Below are 14,439 nucleotides of genomic sequence, written 5' to 3' on the forward strand. Positions count from 1 at the left end.
GATTGCCTACGTTTAAATTCTCACTCTAGCATATGCTAGCGATGTAATTTTAGAAACATTTTAAAGAGGAATCAGTTTTGTCATTTGTAAAATGCGCATATCAATAGTATCTCCCTAGGGGGTTATTACAACATCTAAAGGGACCGCTGTATCTAAAGGACCAGGCATAGAGCCGGGCCAATAGTAAGTGCCCAATGAAGGTTCGTCATTATCATCATTACCGCTGGGTTGAATTACGTGGTTTATACTTAGGCTCATTGGAAGTCAGACAAAAGAGAGAGCACCATGAAGTACGGTAATCCATGATGACTTTATTAGCTAATATTCACTAAGCATTTTCTATGTACCATGTATTAAACCTCAGGCCCGTTCTATGAAATGGGTACTATGATTCTACCCCATCTTATCCCCATAAGGAAACTGAGGCACGAGAAGCTAAATAACTTGCCTGAGATTACTTAGCCAATAAGTGGAGGAGCCAGGATTCAAACCAGGACAGTTTGGCCCCAGTCTAGTTCTTAACATGGATGCACACAGCTCACCTCAAGAAAGCTGGAGGCTGAGCTAGGCCTTGAAGGACCAGCCACAAGACAGAGACACCTGTGGTGGGAAGAAGGACCGAGAACTTTCCCCTTCACACCCTTCCTGACAACCAACCCAAAGACTCTCTCTAAAGCCTCCGCCCCCCCAGATTCTCTCACTCCCCACCTCCCTCACCCTACCTCTTCCATTAGGCCCTCCTTTCTCTCAATCTTCCACTTCTCCACCTCTGAGTATTCCTCCTGGCCTCTTTCTCGACATATTAAAACGTGCTTAGGACATTGCCAGCCCATGGTAAGTGCCATCCATGTGTTTTTGTGGTTGCTATTACAGCTGTGCACCTGCTGTGTGTCGGACATTGTGCTGGACGTTTCTATCTGCCTGCTCTCTGGACCCCACAAACCTCTGCAGTGGTCCTCACTGCGCCCATGGCATAGAGGAGAAAGCCAAGGCTCAGGAGACTTGCTGCGGCTGGTGGAAAACCATGGCCAGTAAGAGTCTATTTCGGTATTTCCAGCAAGACTTGATAAAGATCTGGACTTGGCCAGAGCCTGGAAAATGAAGGGAAATGACCAAATCCAATGTCCTTCAAAGTCAGAGGAGTCACCCTCTACCAGCCCACCTCCCAGGACTGACGTGAACAGTGAGCAAAGCTGAGGAGCTCCTGGGGACATGCTCCGTGAGCCATGACCCGCTGTCTTCTGGGGAAAGGCCATTTCTGTTACTCAATCTGGCAAAAGACAAACGCCGCTGGCGCCACATCACTCATCACCATTTCATGTGAATTCTTTCGTCAGAGCAATTCATGAGAGTCAGTTTTTGTAAAGAGGGGGCAGGGCCCATGAAGGTACTGGCCATCTGGAAGTGCACGACAAAGCCGGGGGAATTAGACAATGCAGGAATCCACAGCACGAACACAGTAGGGGGCAAGACTAGGCTTGGTATCGGAAAGCCCAGCTCTGCATTTACTGGGCGTGTGACCTCTGGCGAGTCCCCATGCCCCTCTGGGAATCAATTTCCTTTTTCAACAAAACGTTTTAATATGAAGAATTTAAATTTTAACTTAGAGTCGATAGAATAACATAATGAATCCTCTATGTGCCCATTACTCAGCTTCTGCAATTATCAGCTCAAGTCCCATCTCATTTGCTCTGTTCTCCCACCCCCTCCTCCCCAGATCATTTGTAAGCCGATCCCAGACATGCTGTCACTTCATCTGCAAATATTTCAGTTTGTATAAAGGATTCTTTAAAAAAAAAAAAAACACATTGCCACATCTAAGAAACACTGACAATGACAACTTTATAAGAGATGTTCACTCAACATTCAAATTTCTACTTGTCTCATAATTACCTTTTTTTCCTTGTTGGAATTTGTGCGAATCAGGATCCAAATCAATTTCCACATTGGTTAGTTAACATGCCTTTTAAGCTTGTCTACAGATTCTCTCTCCGTCGCTTTTTTTTTCTTCTTTACAATTTATTAATTGAAGAAACTGGGTTGTTTGTCCTACAGAAGTGTCCCACAGTGCGGATTTTGCTCAAAGGTCAATGTCCTCATCTGTAAAATGGGGGTAATCATTCTTTGCAAGCATGAAATAATGTCTATGAATGGGCACTAACAATTGGAAGGCACCCCACAAATGTTATGAGTTAATACATCTTTGAGACTTTCAATACCCTGTTGCTCTGTGTTTCTGATGATAAGCTGAGGTTCAGAGAAGCTTATTAACCTGCCCACACTCACACAGCTGGCTAACTGTAGAGGGAAGAAATGGCAGGGTGAAACTGAAAGAACTTTGACTTCAGTCAAAGACCCAGGGTCAAATCCCACTGCCCCTTTCATAGCTTTATGGCCTCATGTTTCTGCTCTTTGAGCCTGTTCCTTCATTTGCGAAAAACAGACGGGAGGCCAGACCTGCATGAGGCTAAAACGAGATACTAGTGCGACAAGAGCCTCCATCTAGGTGCCTGGCACTCAGTGACTCAGCCCATTGCTTTTGCTGTCTGCTCTCCAGCCCTAATTCTTCCGCTCCCATGTCAGGCCCAGCCTCCTTCCTCCCTGAGTGTGGATAAGGTTCACAGCTCTCACGTGACTGTCCTGGTCCTTCCGTCCATCCCAGCCCACCCTCAGGCCAGCAGAGACGGGGTGGGCGGCTCTTGGAGGCCTAGTACGCTCTGTTCCGTTCGTAGGGCAGCTTGGGCAGGCGGCTGCAACCTCTTCGCTATGGGAAACAATCAGCTAGTCTTCCTCCTTCCCCCTCTGTTTTGCCGCTCATCCCTGGGGCCCAGAGGCCCAGAGGGAAATGCTCCAGCTCTCAACAGTGCCCAGCCCAGCCCTGCAGCCCAAATGCATGGTTTCCAGGCATCAACCTCGGCTGTAACAAGCCTAAGCCGAAGTCACAGTTCACATCAGAGCTGACAGCAATATTTTGATTTCTACACAGGCTCAGTGTCATTGACTATCCAATAGGCAGTATGCTGGGCCCTGCAAATAATAACAACAGTAATGTTAACGACGACAACAATAATAGCCCACACTTATATAGCATCTGCTCCATGCCAGGCATGGTTCTCCTAAGCACTGTGCCTATGCGGCAGGCACTAGTATTATCCCCACTTCACAGGTGAGGAAACTGAACACTGAGAGTTTGAATAACTCACCCAAGGTCACAGAGCCCATCAGTAGTAGAGCTGGGATTTGGATAAAGTTTGCCCGTGGAGACAGACACTACAAAGAGAGGGTTTGAAGTCCAGCTGTTGGCTGCTACGTATGCCAAACTTCATGCTAGTTGCTTCAATATGTTATCTCATTGAATCCTCACAGCAGCTTCTAAATGTCTACCTTATTGGCCGCATTTGCATGTGAGGAAACTGAGGCTCAGAGAGGTAGAATACTGTGCCCAAGTGCACACAGCTGGATCCACTTGACTCCAAGATCATGCTGTTTCTACTCTTCCAAGGTAAGGATAACATGGATGCACATTGCTAGAATTCCGATGAGAAAGGGATGGGGGCCGTGCAGGACGGAGAGAGAACTACAGGCTCCAGGAACTCAGAGGAGAGTGGAATTGTCTTCCTAAAGCTTCCTGGAGGAGGGGCCCTGTGGTGGGGGGCGGGGGAGGGGGACTTGAATGGTGGCAAACCCACCTCTCACATCATAACAGGCTTCTAACTGGGGCCCCGTCCTCTGTTAGAACCTCAAGGTGGCAGGGCTGCCCCTTCACCCCAGTTTGTAGCCATGCAGACAGAGGGTCTCAGGGGACAAGTTGTCTGAGGTCTCACAGTGAGGCCCCAAGCCTCAGGGTTCCGTCCTTGAACTCTGACAGTGAGGGGGGTGCCTCCTGGGGTGGGGGACTTGAAGGTGGTGGCTGAGGAGGAAAGACACCCCCCGGACCAGTTGTAGTCATGAGACTGTTATTGTCTATCACCCCAATAAACAAGTGCTCCGAGGGCAGGGGCTGGTCTGTCTTGGTGACCTCTCCTCATCCATTTCTAAGCACAGGGCCTGGCCTGGGGGAACACTCAAGAAACTTTAGTGCAGGGAGAAGGAAGGGAGGGATGGAGAGAGGGAGGGGTTGGATCTTATACCAATTCCAGGGGCTTTAGACTCCCGTCCACCCCAGAATCACCAGGCCCCCAGGCATCACATTTTGAGAGGAACACATTTCTAGAGGAAATATCCTTTGGACGTGGAGAGGTCTCCCTCGCAGGAGGGAAGTTTATGACCACGACACTCACGCCTAAGAGCTGGCGGATGGCAAGGGGACCGAGCCCGGTTTGCCTCCAGAGACGAATGAGGACTGGAGAAGGGGAACACTGGAGAGGCAGATTGGCTAAAACTAAGGACTTCTCCTCAGGTAGAGTGACCCACTAGTTCCCTCAATGCATCAAGCATCTGTCACAGGAAGCGTGCAAGCAGGGCAGGGACCTCCCTGCTGAGGCCCTCAAGAAGGGACTTTACACCAAGGGGCCCAGGGTCAGCTCCGAAGCCCTCCCAGCTCTGTCCCTGCGATCTCAGGAGTCAGGCTGTGGTTCCAGGCTGTGGAACTCCTGTCCTGGGTTCTATTCTGTTCCAGTGCCATCATCGAAGACACCGTGAGCTGAAGCTGTGCCAGGCACTGTGCTGAGTGTTCTTCCTCATGCAATCCTTGCCACATTCCATCTAAGGGATATTGTTCGTTGTTGTCCCACTTTACAGGTGAGAAAGTTGAGGCTCAGAGAGGCCAAGTTCCTTCTCTACTCAAGAGCTAGGAAATGTCCCCTGGGCCTGAAACCAGGTCTACCGGACCCCCAAACCATCCCACTTCACCTGATTCCAATATGCTGTGGTCCCAAGATTCACTTTTTGTGTCTTAAAACCACAGTTCTTCCCCTGGGGGTGGACCATGGGGCCCCCAACGTCACCACAACCTGGTCCCTACCCCACCGCAGCCCCCACCTCAGCCTCACCACCGTCAGCTCCGTGGTTTCCGAACACTCTCGACCAACAGCAGCTTTCACCATAATGGTTCCCACAAGGGGTTGCTGGTCAATTCTCCTCACGTGGTTCTTGATTTCTTTTCAAGTGGAAGGTGGATGAGGTCCAAGGGGGACCGTGGCCTACCTCTCCCCAGATGACCTTCATGTTTATCTCACACTCTGGCCACAGTACGTCATTTCAGCGTAATTTTATTTCCTCTTATAAATGGGCACAGCACGGGAAATGTTAAAAAACCAAACAAACAAACAAAACAGTTCTTTCCTTCACAAAGCTGGGACAGGTGAGCACCCACATTGGGGCAGGTGCCCTGGTCTTTTTCCAGTCTTTTTCCTCCACTTTTCCTTATGTAAAGTTTTGGCCATGAACTCAGGACAGGTGTGGTTAATAAACAGGTTATGGGGGAGAGAGGGCAGGGAAGGCCTGGGGCAGGGAAGAACCAAGTCCCGCCCACCCCAGGACAAGTTCTTGGAGGGCTCTGTACAGGACGGACGCACAGGAGACTGTCTTCAGGGGGCTCTCTGGAGCCACGCTGCCTACGGAAAATATTTACATGCATTCACCACACTGGGGCTGGGTGCACTGAGCTGCCAGGTGGGCACCTGGGAGACGCTGGGGCCATCAGCCCTCAGACGGCGATTCTGGGCCCAGTCTCAGCATCTGTAAATCTGTACAGTTTGTGGGCTTCTATTTACAGGCAGGAGGCCTGGGAAAGCAAGTCCAGGGTGGTGGCTATCAGAAGAAATTCAGAGAGCCGAGGAGGCAGTGGCCCCTCCTGCTCCGAAGCCGAGACGGGTTTGCTCCCTATGCCCAGGACCCAGGGTGGGGGTCCGGCCTGAGCACCCCAAGCCACTACCCACAGACCTGCCCAAACTAGCCCTGGTTACCACCCATCCACCTCCAGAGATCAAGGGGACCAGCCTTTCAGGAGGTACCCCCTCTGGCTCCTTGGGGAGACAGAGCCTGGCTCCAGAAATCCCAACCCCCACCTTCCTAGGCCCCAGCCTGACTTGTGCGTCCTGGCAGCCGAAGTCCCAGAGAGGTTCTCAAGCCACACAAGTGCCCTCTCCTTTGGCATTGGACGTGCTTCCAGGAAATGCCAGGGCCCACAGGACATCCTCCCCAGGAGTGCTGGGGTGGTTGGTGTCTACTGGGCAGGCCCTACACACATCGCACCAGGCAGGGTGAGGCCCTGCACCCACATTGCACCTAGGAGAGCTCCAGCTCGTCCTTTGAACAGACCTCCCTCTTGGATTGCCTTGCCCGACGTTGGCTGGCGGGAGTGGATTTGAGCTCTTAGACTGAGTTGATCTTCATGAAAATAGAGCCTGAGTATTTATTTGTCTCAGGTTCAGGCCTCCATGAACGAGGCCCTCAGCCTCTTCTCTCAAATGCTAAGGACACAAAGAGGCCATGCCAGGAGGCAAAGCCCTAAGCCGCAAGTTGGAAGCCAGCCCTCAGCTGTGAAGCGTGAGGCCCGCTGGGGCCAGGCTGGACCCATCCACGCAGGACCCTCCAAGCCCACTCCAGCCAGCCTAAGCTCGAGTCATGTGTCCTCTGCTGCACCCCGACCCCACCACCAGTCTCTAACCTGGTCCCAGCATCCCCGGGCTTCCAGGGGGGTTCAGGTCCTCTGCTGCACGCTCCCTGGTTTCTCAGCCTTGGCCTGCCCAGGCCTTCTTACCAGAGCCTCTACCCCAAGACAGCAGCCCACCAGGGAGCAAGGGAGACGGAGGCTGGGCCTTTGGTCTCCTCCACCCCAAGCCCCAGACTTTCTGGTCCTGGGATGGCTGAGGCCAGGCCACCTCCAACAGATCGTGGGCCCAGGATGCCTCCCCACATTCCTGACCCACTCCAAAGTTGGGACCAGCTGGCTCCTCACAAGCCTCCAGGCCCTGCCAAGAGGGGCTTTGGGGTCTGAAAGATGGAGCTCCAGCCTGGAAGGAGGACAGTGGAACAGGTAAGCTGTGCAAGCCAGCAGAACCTCACCTTCACCGCCTCAGGCCACCCCACCCCTCACTGCTGCCAGTGCGTCTTGAAAAGGGAACAGAAATAAAACCCGGGTTCCTGACTTTAACCTGGGTTGTAGGTGAGGGGTGGGGGTGTAAGCACCAGTCAACTACCACTCAGATCGCATCTCTTGGCTCCAAGAACCCCCACCGATCATACCCTCCCCGCAGATTTGTGAACCCACATGTAAAATACCCATGGAAGTGGCTCCACTTGCAAGGGTAAAGAAGGGGGCGGGAGGCTGGGGCCTGGGGCGACACCCCCACCCCACCTGCCCTCAGCCCTTGCCTGGGGCAATGGGGCTGGATGGGCTGCGTTCAGCTGCAGGTCCCTTCAACTGCAGCCAGGAGAACGGCCGGGGTGTTTGGCCAAATAAGCAGGCAGGTGTCCATGGGAAAGGCCCAAGGAGGACCCCGGGATGGGGCTGAGGCGAGCCTGGCGAGGCCGAGGGGAGAGGGTGCAGAGGGCCCGGGCGGCAGGGCCCACCCTCACAGGCACTTTGGAGACGTGTGTCCTGGGAGGCAGAGTCAGCCCCTAGCTCAGAGGAGGATGGGGACACAGGGAGACCAGGAGCCGGACCACATGCCCCCACCCCGTCTGGGTCCTTTGGTCCTGGAGACCCAAACCCCCTCCCCAGCCCAAGGCCAAATTCCCGGAACCAGCTGCCCTCCTCAGCAAGGCTCCCAGCTACTGGGTGACTGCTCCTGAACCAACCCCTTTGCGAGGACAGAGGGGAGAGAAGCAGGCAGGGGTGAGGCCAGGCCAGCGGTGTGCAATGCCCTAAGGGGGCTTGTGACAATGTCCCCCCAGTCACACTTTATTCTGGGAAAGGCAGGTGCCCACCTGTCCTCCTCCAGCGTGAGCGTGGGGCTATGTGGGGCGAGACTGCATCCGCGTGCAATTGTGTCTGATGTGGCAGGGCCGGTGGCAGCGTGGCTGATGTGGGCGCTGTGGTGACAGGCTGAGTGTAACAGGGCAACTCAGGGGACCCAATATGGGCTGACTGCTGCGGCTTGACGTCAGCCTCCCCAGGGAGCCCGAAAGCGAGAGACAACGTGTGTGGTACCAGTGTGTGTGCATGTGGAAGGGGACAGGACAGAAGAAAGCAAGCCACTCCATTACCACTGGGCAACGATGACCTGTGACTTGCAGTGTCGTAAGCATCTTGGGGGTGCGTGAGAAACGCGTAAGAAACATCTTTGGAAGAACATCGTTGACACATGTGGATTGGTGGGGTAGTCAGGATTTCATGTGATTTTGTCATGGCGTGCTTTGTCTTTAAGTGTGACAATATGTGTGACCCTGTGAGAGACGGAGTCTGTGCAGAGTCCACGTGCAAGAGGGAGGGCTGAGCAGCCCAGCCCTCCTCACCAGTGGCTGCCAGGGCACTCTCGGGAAGCCAATTCCTCAGGGACAGACTGGGAAAGAGGTAAAACCTTCATGTGCAGAGGGTGGGGGCAAAGGAAGAGTGACCCCACAACCCCAGAGAGGCCAGGACGTAACAGGCTGGAGACAAGGGACACACTCTCACCCAGGCAAAGAGGGGCCCTGGGACAGGAGCGAGAGGTGGCAGTGTCTTGACGACTTCAAGGGCTAGGCTTGGAAATGTCTGTCCTGGAAACCAGCCAGAGGGCCTCTCTGCCCCCAGAAGGAGACCTCAGCCAGCCTTATGGAGCCAGACTGGGGGTTCAAGCCCATCTCAAGCCTCACCCCTTCTTCCACCAGTCCATCAGGAGCTTCCTTCCTCTTGTCCATCTGACATGAGATCCCGAAGCCCCACGCTGGTGGGGGGGAGACAAGAGATGAGCTCATAAGGGCACAGTCTGGGGAAGGTGGCAGGCAGTACCCCATCCCTTGGGGTTACATCTGTGTGAGGCTGGCAGTCTGGGCAGACCTTGGGAGGGCGGGCAGAGATGAACTGGGGCCAGGCTCCTTCCCAGGCCCAGTTCCAGACCCAGGCCAGGGCTGGTGGGGTGGGCCAGGGACTGGGCAGAGGGGCCGCGCTGAGGCTCGGGGGAGGCACTGTGGCTCCGCTAAGCGTAGAACTCCTCCTGCTTGTCAGGCTTCTGGTACGTGACGCTCGCCTGCTTGGGCTCCTCCAGCGTATAGCTGCCCTCGTCCTTCTTCTTCATGCGGTAGATGAGCAGGGTGACCAGGAAGGCGGCGAAGAGGGCGCCCACCACCCCGCCCACAATCACAGCTGTGGAAAGAGAGGGCAGAGGTCACAGCCCAAAGGCAGGAGGTAGGTGGGGGACGAGAGGGCAGAGCCTGGGGAGAGGACACAGGGCCCTGGGGGGTGGAGACTCAAATCTGAGACTGGAGTTTGGAGTCATTTCTAACAGTCCCAGCACTGGATGCCATCTACGACCCTCACTATGGCCTGGTCGGTTCTAGTTGCCTAACACACACTAACCCATCGAAGCCTCATATACCTCAAGGGTCGTGTTATGGTCCCTATGCAAAGTAAAATGCCATCGGTTGGAAGACCCTCCAGTACATTGTATACCATTAGGAAAGGAAAACTCTGCCAACTAAACTATGACCCACCCCAACTACAGAGGAGTTAACATATGAACAGATGTGCATTGAGAATTGATTAAGTATAAGATGATTATTCCCGTTCTACAGATGAGGAAATGGGAGCCTGAGGAGGTAAGGGACCTGCCCAAGGCCACAACGCTCCTAAGTAGGGAGCAGGGTTTGGACCTCGAGTCCAGAGTCTTCAGGAGACATGGCAGGTCCTCAGTGGCTGGGGTCAAGGGTAGGGGCAGGTCAAGCCAAAGAATAGGGTCAGAGATCAGGATCCAGGAGGGGTCCAGGAGGGGTCAATCAGCACGGCCCAGGGAAGCAGGGGCCAAGGGCAGAGTCTCAGGAGGGGTCAGAGGTGCTGAGGAAAGTGCTGTAAGTAGCAGGAAGTCAGGGTCAGACCCTGGGATGGGGGAAGGTCAGGGCTTGGGTCCTGGAGGCTGAGACCCCCAGCCTTCCCTTCCTAAAAACTAGGCTCCTAGGAAACTCACACCCTGACCACCCTCCTGGGTTCCGCAAGGACACAGTGAGGCCCAACCATCCGCCCCACCCTGGGCTCTTCCTGAGCCCAAGACTCACCTACAAGCACCTCCTTCCGCTCCAGGATGCTCTTCTGTGGCAGCTGAGCTGCCGAGCTGCCCGAGTCGATGGCATTGTCCAGGAGGCCAGGGCCTGGGCGGGCACCCTTGGGCAGTGTCCCAGGTGGAGGTGACGGTTTGGCTGCAGCCCCACCCACAGCCACCACCTCATTGGCTGTATCTGGCTGCGTGGTCTCTTCCTCTGGCAGTTCAAAGTCCCCACTGGGCCCCCCGCTTACTGGCACCTCTGGTTCATCCCGGATCGTGGTCAGGAAGGACTCTGGAGTTGGGGTCTGTGGGAGAGTGGCATGAGTCCAGGAGCCAGGCCTCAGCACCCCCTGCCACAGGGCAGGTGCGCGCATGCGCTCACACAGACACGCACGCACACACACCCTATCCCAGTGGGCTAACACTTACCCAGCACTCACTATGTGCCAGGCACTGTGCTAAGCACAATACGGGCATTTTACCCTCACAACACATCCATGAGGAGGTATTATTATGCCCAATTTACAGAGCAGGAAGTAGGCTCAGAGAGGTTAAGTGACTTGCCCCAGGATACACGGCTAGTAAGCGGTAGAAGGAGAACGAAAATCCAGATCTATTCAGCTCCGGCAGCTGTGTTTCTCACCATACACTTCACTGCCTCTATTCTCACCTGGCTACATCCCGTCCCATCCCATGTACGTCACTTGCCCCTGCAGCTGCCTTGGGGGACTCCTGCCGAGTTTCTGTTAGGAGACTGCTGGGTGCAGCTGTTATATACAGTGGTACCTCGGTTTTCGAACGTAACTCGCTCTGGAAAACGGTTCAAGTTCTGAAACATTCGAAAAGCGAGGCACGGTTTCCCCATAGAAAGTAATGCAAAATGGATTAATCCGTTCCAGACCTTTATAATCAATCCCTAAAACTGCACATTTAGCATGAATTTTAATATCTAATGATACCATAGATCCATAAAGTTTACAGTGTTCGTAAACTGAAATGTTCGTCAATGGAGATGTTCGAAAACCAAGGTACTACTGTACTTGGGCCTGGTCCCTGGTCCACACGCCTGGGGCACAAGTGAGTCTCTTGGCCTGGAGATCAGTCCAAGAGCACAACCGCAGAGTATGATGCCCCTTGGGGCAGGTGTCCGGGGAACCAGCCCAGTGACCCTGAATCTCGATGGCTCCCACCACGTGGGGCAGGACCAGAGCAGGGATGGAGAGGGTGGCCATGGAGAGTGTGGGCCTGGAACCCGGGCCGAGAGGCCATGTGCTGAGGCTGCACCGGTGACCTGGTCTCCATGACCCGTCGTCGTCTCCTTTTCCTGCCTGGTCAAGCAGCTGCGAAACACCAGGCTGCCCAGCTGCTCAGAGTTGCTGAGATAGCACCTGGGTCCTGCTGGAGCTGACCAGGGAGTCAGAGGGGCTGACACTGACCGGAAGGCAGGCCCACAGCCTGCAGGTCATCCTGTGTGAAGCTGGCGGCTGCGTTGGGCTTTAGGACCCCAGCCAGTATCACCAGGGCCGCTCTTTGCCTGGTGTACCCGGCAAGGATCAGTTTACTTCTATCTCCTCAATCCCACCCATCCCCGGACTTCTGACATCTGGATCCTCTTCCCTTCAGTCTCCCACTTTCCACCCATTCTAGTGCCCCACACATATGCCCCAGCCTCTGGAGCCGACTGCCAGGTTCAAATTCTTGACTGTGCCATTGCTGGCTGTGGAGCCTTGGGAAAATGGCCACACCTGCAGTGCCACCTCGGGGGTGGTTGTGAGGAGAGCGGAGACGGCACAGGTAAGGTGCTTAGCACTGAGCCTGCCTCCCAGGCAGCACTCCACAAATGGGAGCTACCAGTATCCCTCTCGGGCGGCCCCCTGAGTCACCCTTAGATTAATACCAATAATAACGACAACGATTGTGATGACAGTAACAATACCCACACTTTTAGTGCGTTTCCTGTTGCCAGGCAGTATCCTAAGCACTTTGGATACATCAGGAAACTTAATCCTCTCGACACTATGATTTGCATTCTTATTTTCTCTTTTTTTTCCCCACAGGTAATGGAACAGGTATAGGAGGCATAGAAAGGGGTGGGAGATGAAGGTAAAGGGGATCAAATATATGGTGATGGAAAGAGAACTGACTCTGGGTGTTGAACACACAATGTGAGATACAGATGATGTATTACAGAATTGTACACCTGAAATCTATGTAACTTTACTAACAATTGTCAGCCCAATAAACTTTTTAATTTAAAAAAAAAGAAAAAGAAAAACAGAAGGCATAGAAAGGACTGGTGACTTCCTGAAGTCACACAGCTGAAAAGTAGCCGTGGAAGAATTCCAAGCCAGGCTGCCTGGCTCCCGAGTCTGTGCTGTCGACCAGAAGACACAGGCCCCTGGCCCCTCCCCCACCAACACATTCATCGCCCGGTTCCTTCCCAACATCCTAAGACCCAGTCGGCGACCTGCTTCTCTCGCCTTCCCCATTCCTGTCTGGCTCATCTCCAAAACTGTCCAGTCCTCGCCCCCTGCCCAGCTCCACTGTCCCGCCCCAGATCCTTGACCCCACCCTCCTCTGCTCTCACTCTCCACTCCTCTCACCTGAGCCACCTCCGTCGGTCCGGGGGCAGTGGTCCCCAGGGGCAGGGTGCTCTTCTCAGGGATGTCAGGCTCCTGGGTGGTAGCTGGCCTGGGAAGGGCCCTGGGCCTGGAGGTAGCTGGACTGAGCAGCCTGGGTGTTGGGGCCTCTGTGTCCAAGACAGCCACCGTGGTGGGAGGTGAGGGCACCGCTGGGGTGGTGGCCTGGGCTGTGGCTGCCGTGGTCAGTGGAAGAGGCAGAAGCCTCCGTATGCCGGTGGTCCTTATGACAGAGGTGGTGGCCGTGGACGGGGGTGCTGCAGGAATGCTGGGAGCAGCAGTGGCCACTGTGGCAGGCACCATGGCCACAGTCGGGGACCCTGTGGTTGTGGCAACAGTGGTGGCCGTGGGAGCGGAGATGGTGGTAGCTCTCTCGCTGGGCTCTTCTGGGACCTCTGTCACCACTGGGAGGCTAGCAGATGGCTCCAGGGTAGGACGCTCTGATGGGAGCTCTTCCCGCGGGGTGCCCACAGGCTGGACGTCCATGGTGGGCAGCACAGCAGCTGTGGTGGACACTGCCAGGGCCACGTCCGGGCTGAACCGCATGGCTGTCTCAATGCCTGACTCCTGCTCGAAGTCTGAGAAGGGGGGTGAGAGGAGAGAGCTAGGGAGCTGGGCGATGGTGAGGATCCCAGCTAAGCAATGGCCATCAAGATGTGGGGTCCCAACCCTCACTCTTTGCACAATATTCCCAGGATAAGATGAAGGAAAGGAGGAAGGCAGAGTCTGGCCAAAGATTGCCAGTTGGCTGGTGGCTGGTGGATGTTCCCCAACTCCTCGCTGCCTACTCAAAAATTCCTCTAGGGGGCCATCTCTTCCAGGAAGTCTTCCCTGACTATTCCAGCTCACCCAGCCTGGACCTTGTAGCAGGTTGAATGCAGGCAGTGGTAAGGACCTACTGGCTGTACATCTCACTGAAGGTTGAAGGAAGCAGGGGAAAGGCATTCTGGGAAGACTCAGATCTGGGTACCCTATCATGAGCACAGGCAGTGGGTACACTAAGGGTCCCTGAGGCATAGACAGAGGACAAAAAGGAGAATGAGACCTTCCTACAAGAGAATGTTTGAGCAATCTGGAAGACTCAAAGCCAGGTCAAGTGAAGGGTCTTGGGAGGAAATGAGACAGAATGAGAGATGCTGCACCCAGCTCCTGGAGGGCCTTACCCAGGCAGAAGAGAAGCAAAAAGGAGCCAGGGAGGTTTGAGAGTAGAGACATGATGCATCAGAGATGGATTCAATAAAAATTAACTTGCAAGGTGTTTAAAGGAGTGGGCTACAGTGGGGGCTGGGGGTGGGAGGCTGCGAGTGGCCGGTTCTGTGGCACGCAGACCTCCTACCACACAATCAGACCTGTCCTGTCCTCTCACTGAGCTCAAATCTCAGCACACACACCCCTTTTTAGAGCTCCTTCTCTGTGCCAGACCCCGATGTCTTATGCTGAAGCCTTCCAGAGACTCTGAAAAGAAGGTATAATTATCACCATTCACAGACAAGAATACAGAGACTCAGAGAGGGAAGGTGGCTAAAAGCGGCACAGCTGTTAAGCAGCAAAACTGGGATCCGAACTCTGCACATCACATCTCCCTTACCTCACACTACTCCATTCCCAGGTTGGGTGGGGAACCAGGCCCCAGCCTTTTCGGGCACTGCCCTAACCCCGCCCGTGGTCACAGCTGATTG

The 14,439-nt window shown here is 54.4% G+C and overlaps 1 protein-coding gene across 2 annotated transcripts in view; it reads right to left on the reverse strand.

Annotated features, from left to right (window-relative positions):
• Window positions 1-5,194: 5,194 nt before the first annotated feature.
• Window positions 5,195-14,439, reverse strand: part of SDC3 (syndecan 3) — a 38,205-nt gene continuing 28,960 nt past the window's right edge. For both annotated transcript variants that reach the window (XM_033114235.1, XM_033114236.1), the window contains exons 3-5: window positions 12,725-13,338; window positions 10,135-10,426; window positions 5,195-9,229 (exon numbers count right to left, since the gene is read on the reverse strand). In XM_033114235.1, coding sequence (XP_032970126.1) covers window positions 9,063-9,229; window positions 10,135-10,426; window positions 12,725-13,338 — 1,073 coding nt within the window. In that variant the 3' untranslated portion in view covers window positions 5,195-9,062. The remainder of the gene's footprint in view (window positions 9,230-10,134; window positions 10,427-12,724; window positions 13,339-14,439) is intronic.

This window comes from Rhinolophus ferrumequinum, chromosome 9 (assembly GCF_004115265.2).
Source record: "Rhinolophus ferrumequinum isolate MPI-CBG mRhiFer1 chromosome 9, mRhiFer1_v1.p, whole genome shotgun sequence".
Classification (NCBI taxonomy): domain Eukaryota; kingdom Metazoa; phylum Chordata; class Mammalia; order Chiroptera; family Rhinolophidae; genus Rhinolophus; species Rhinolophus ferrumequinum.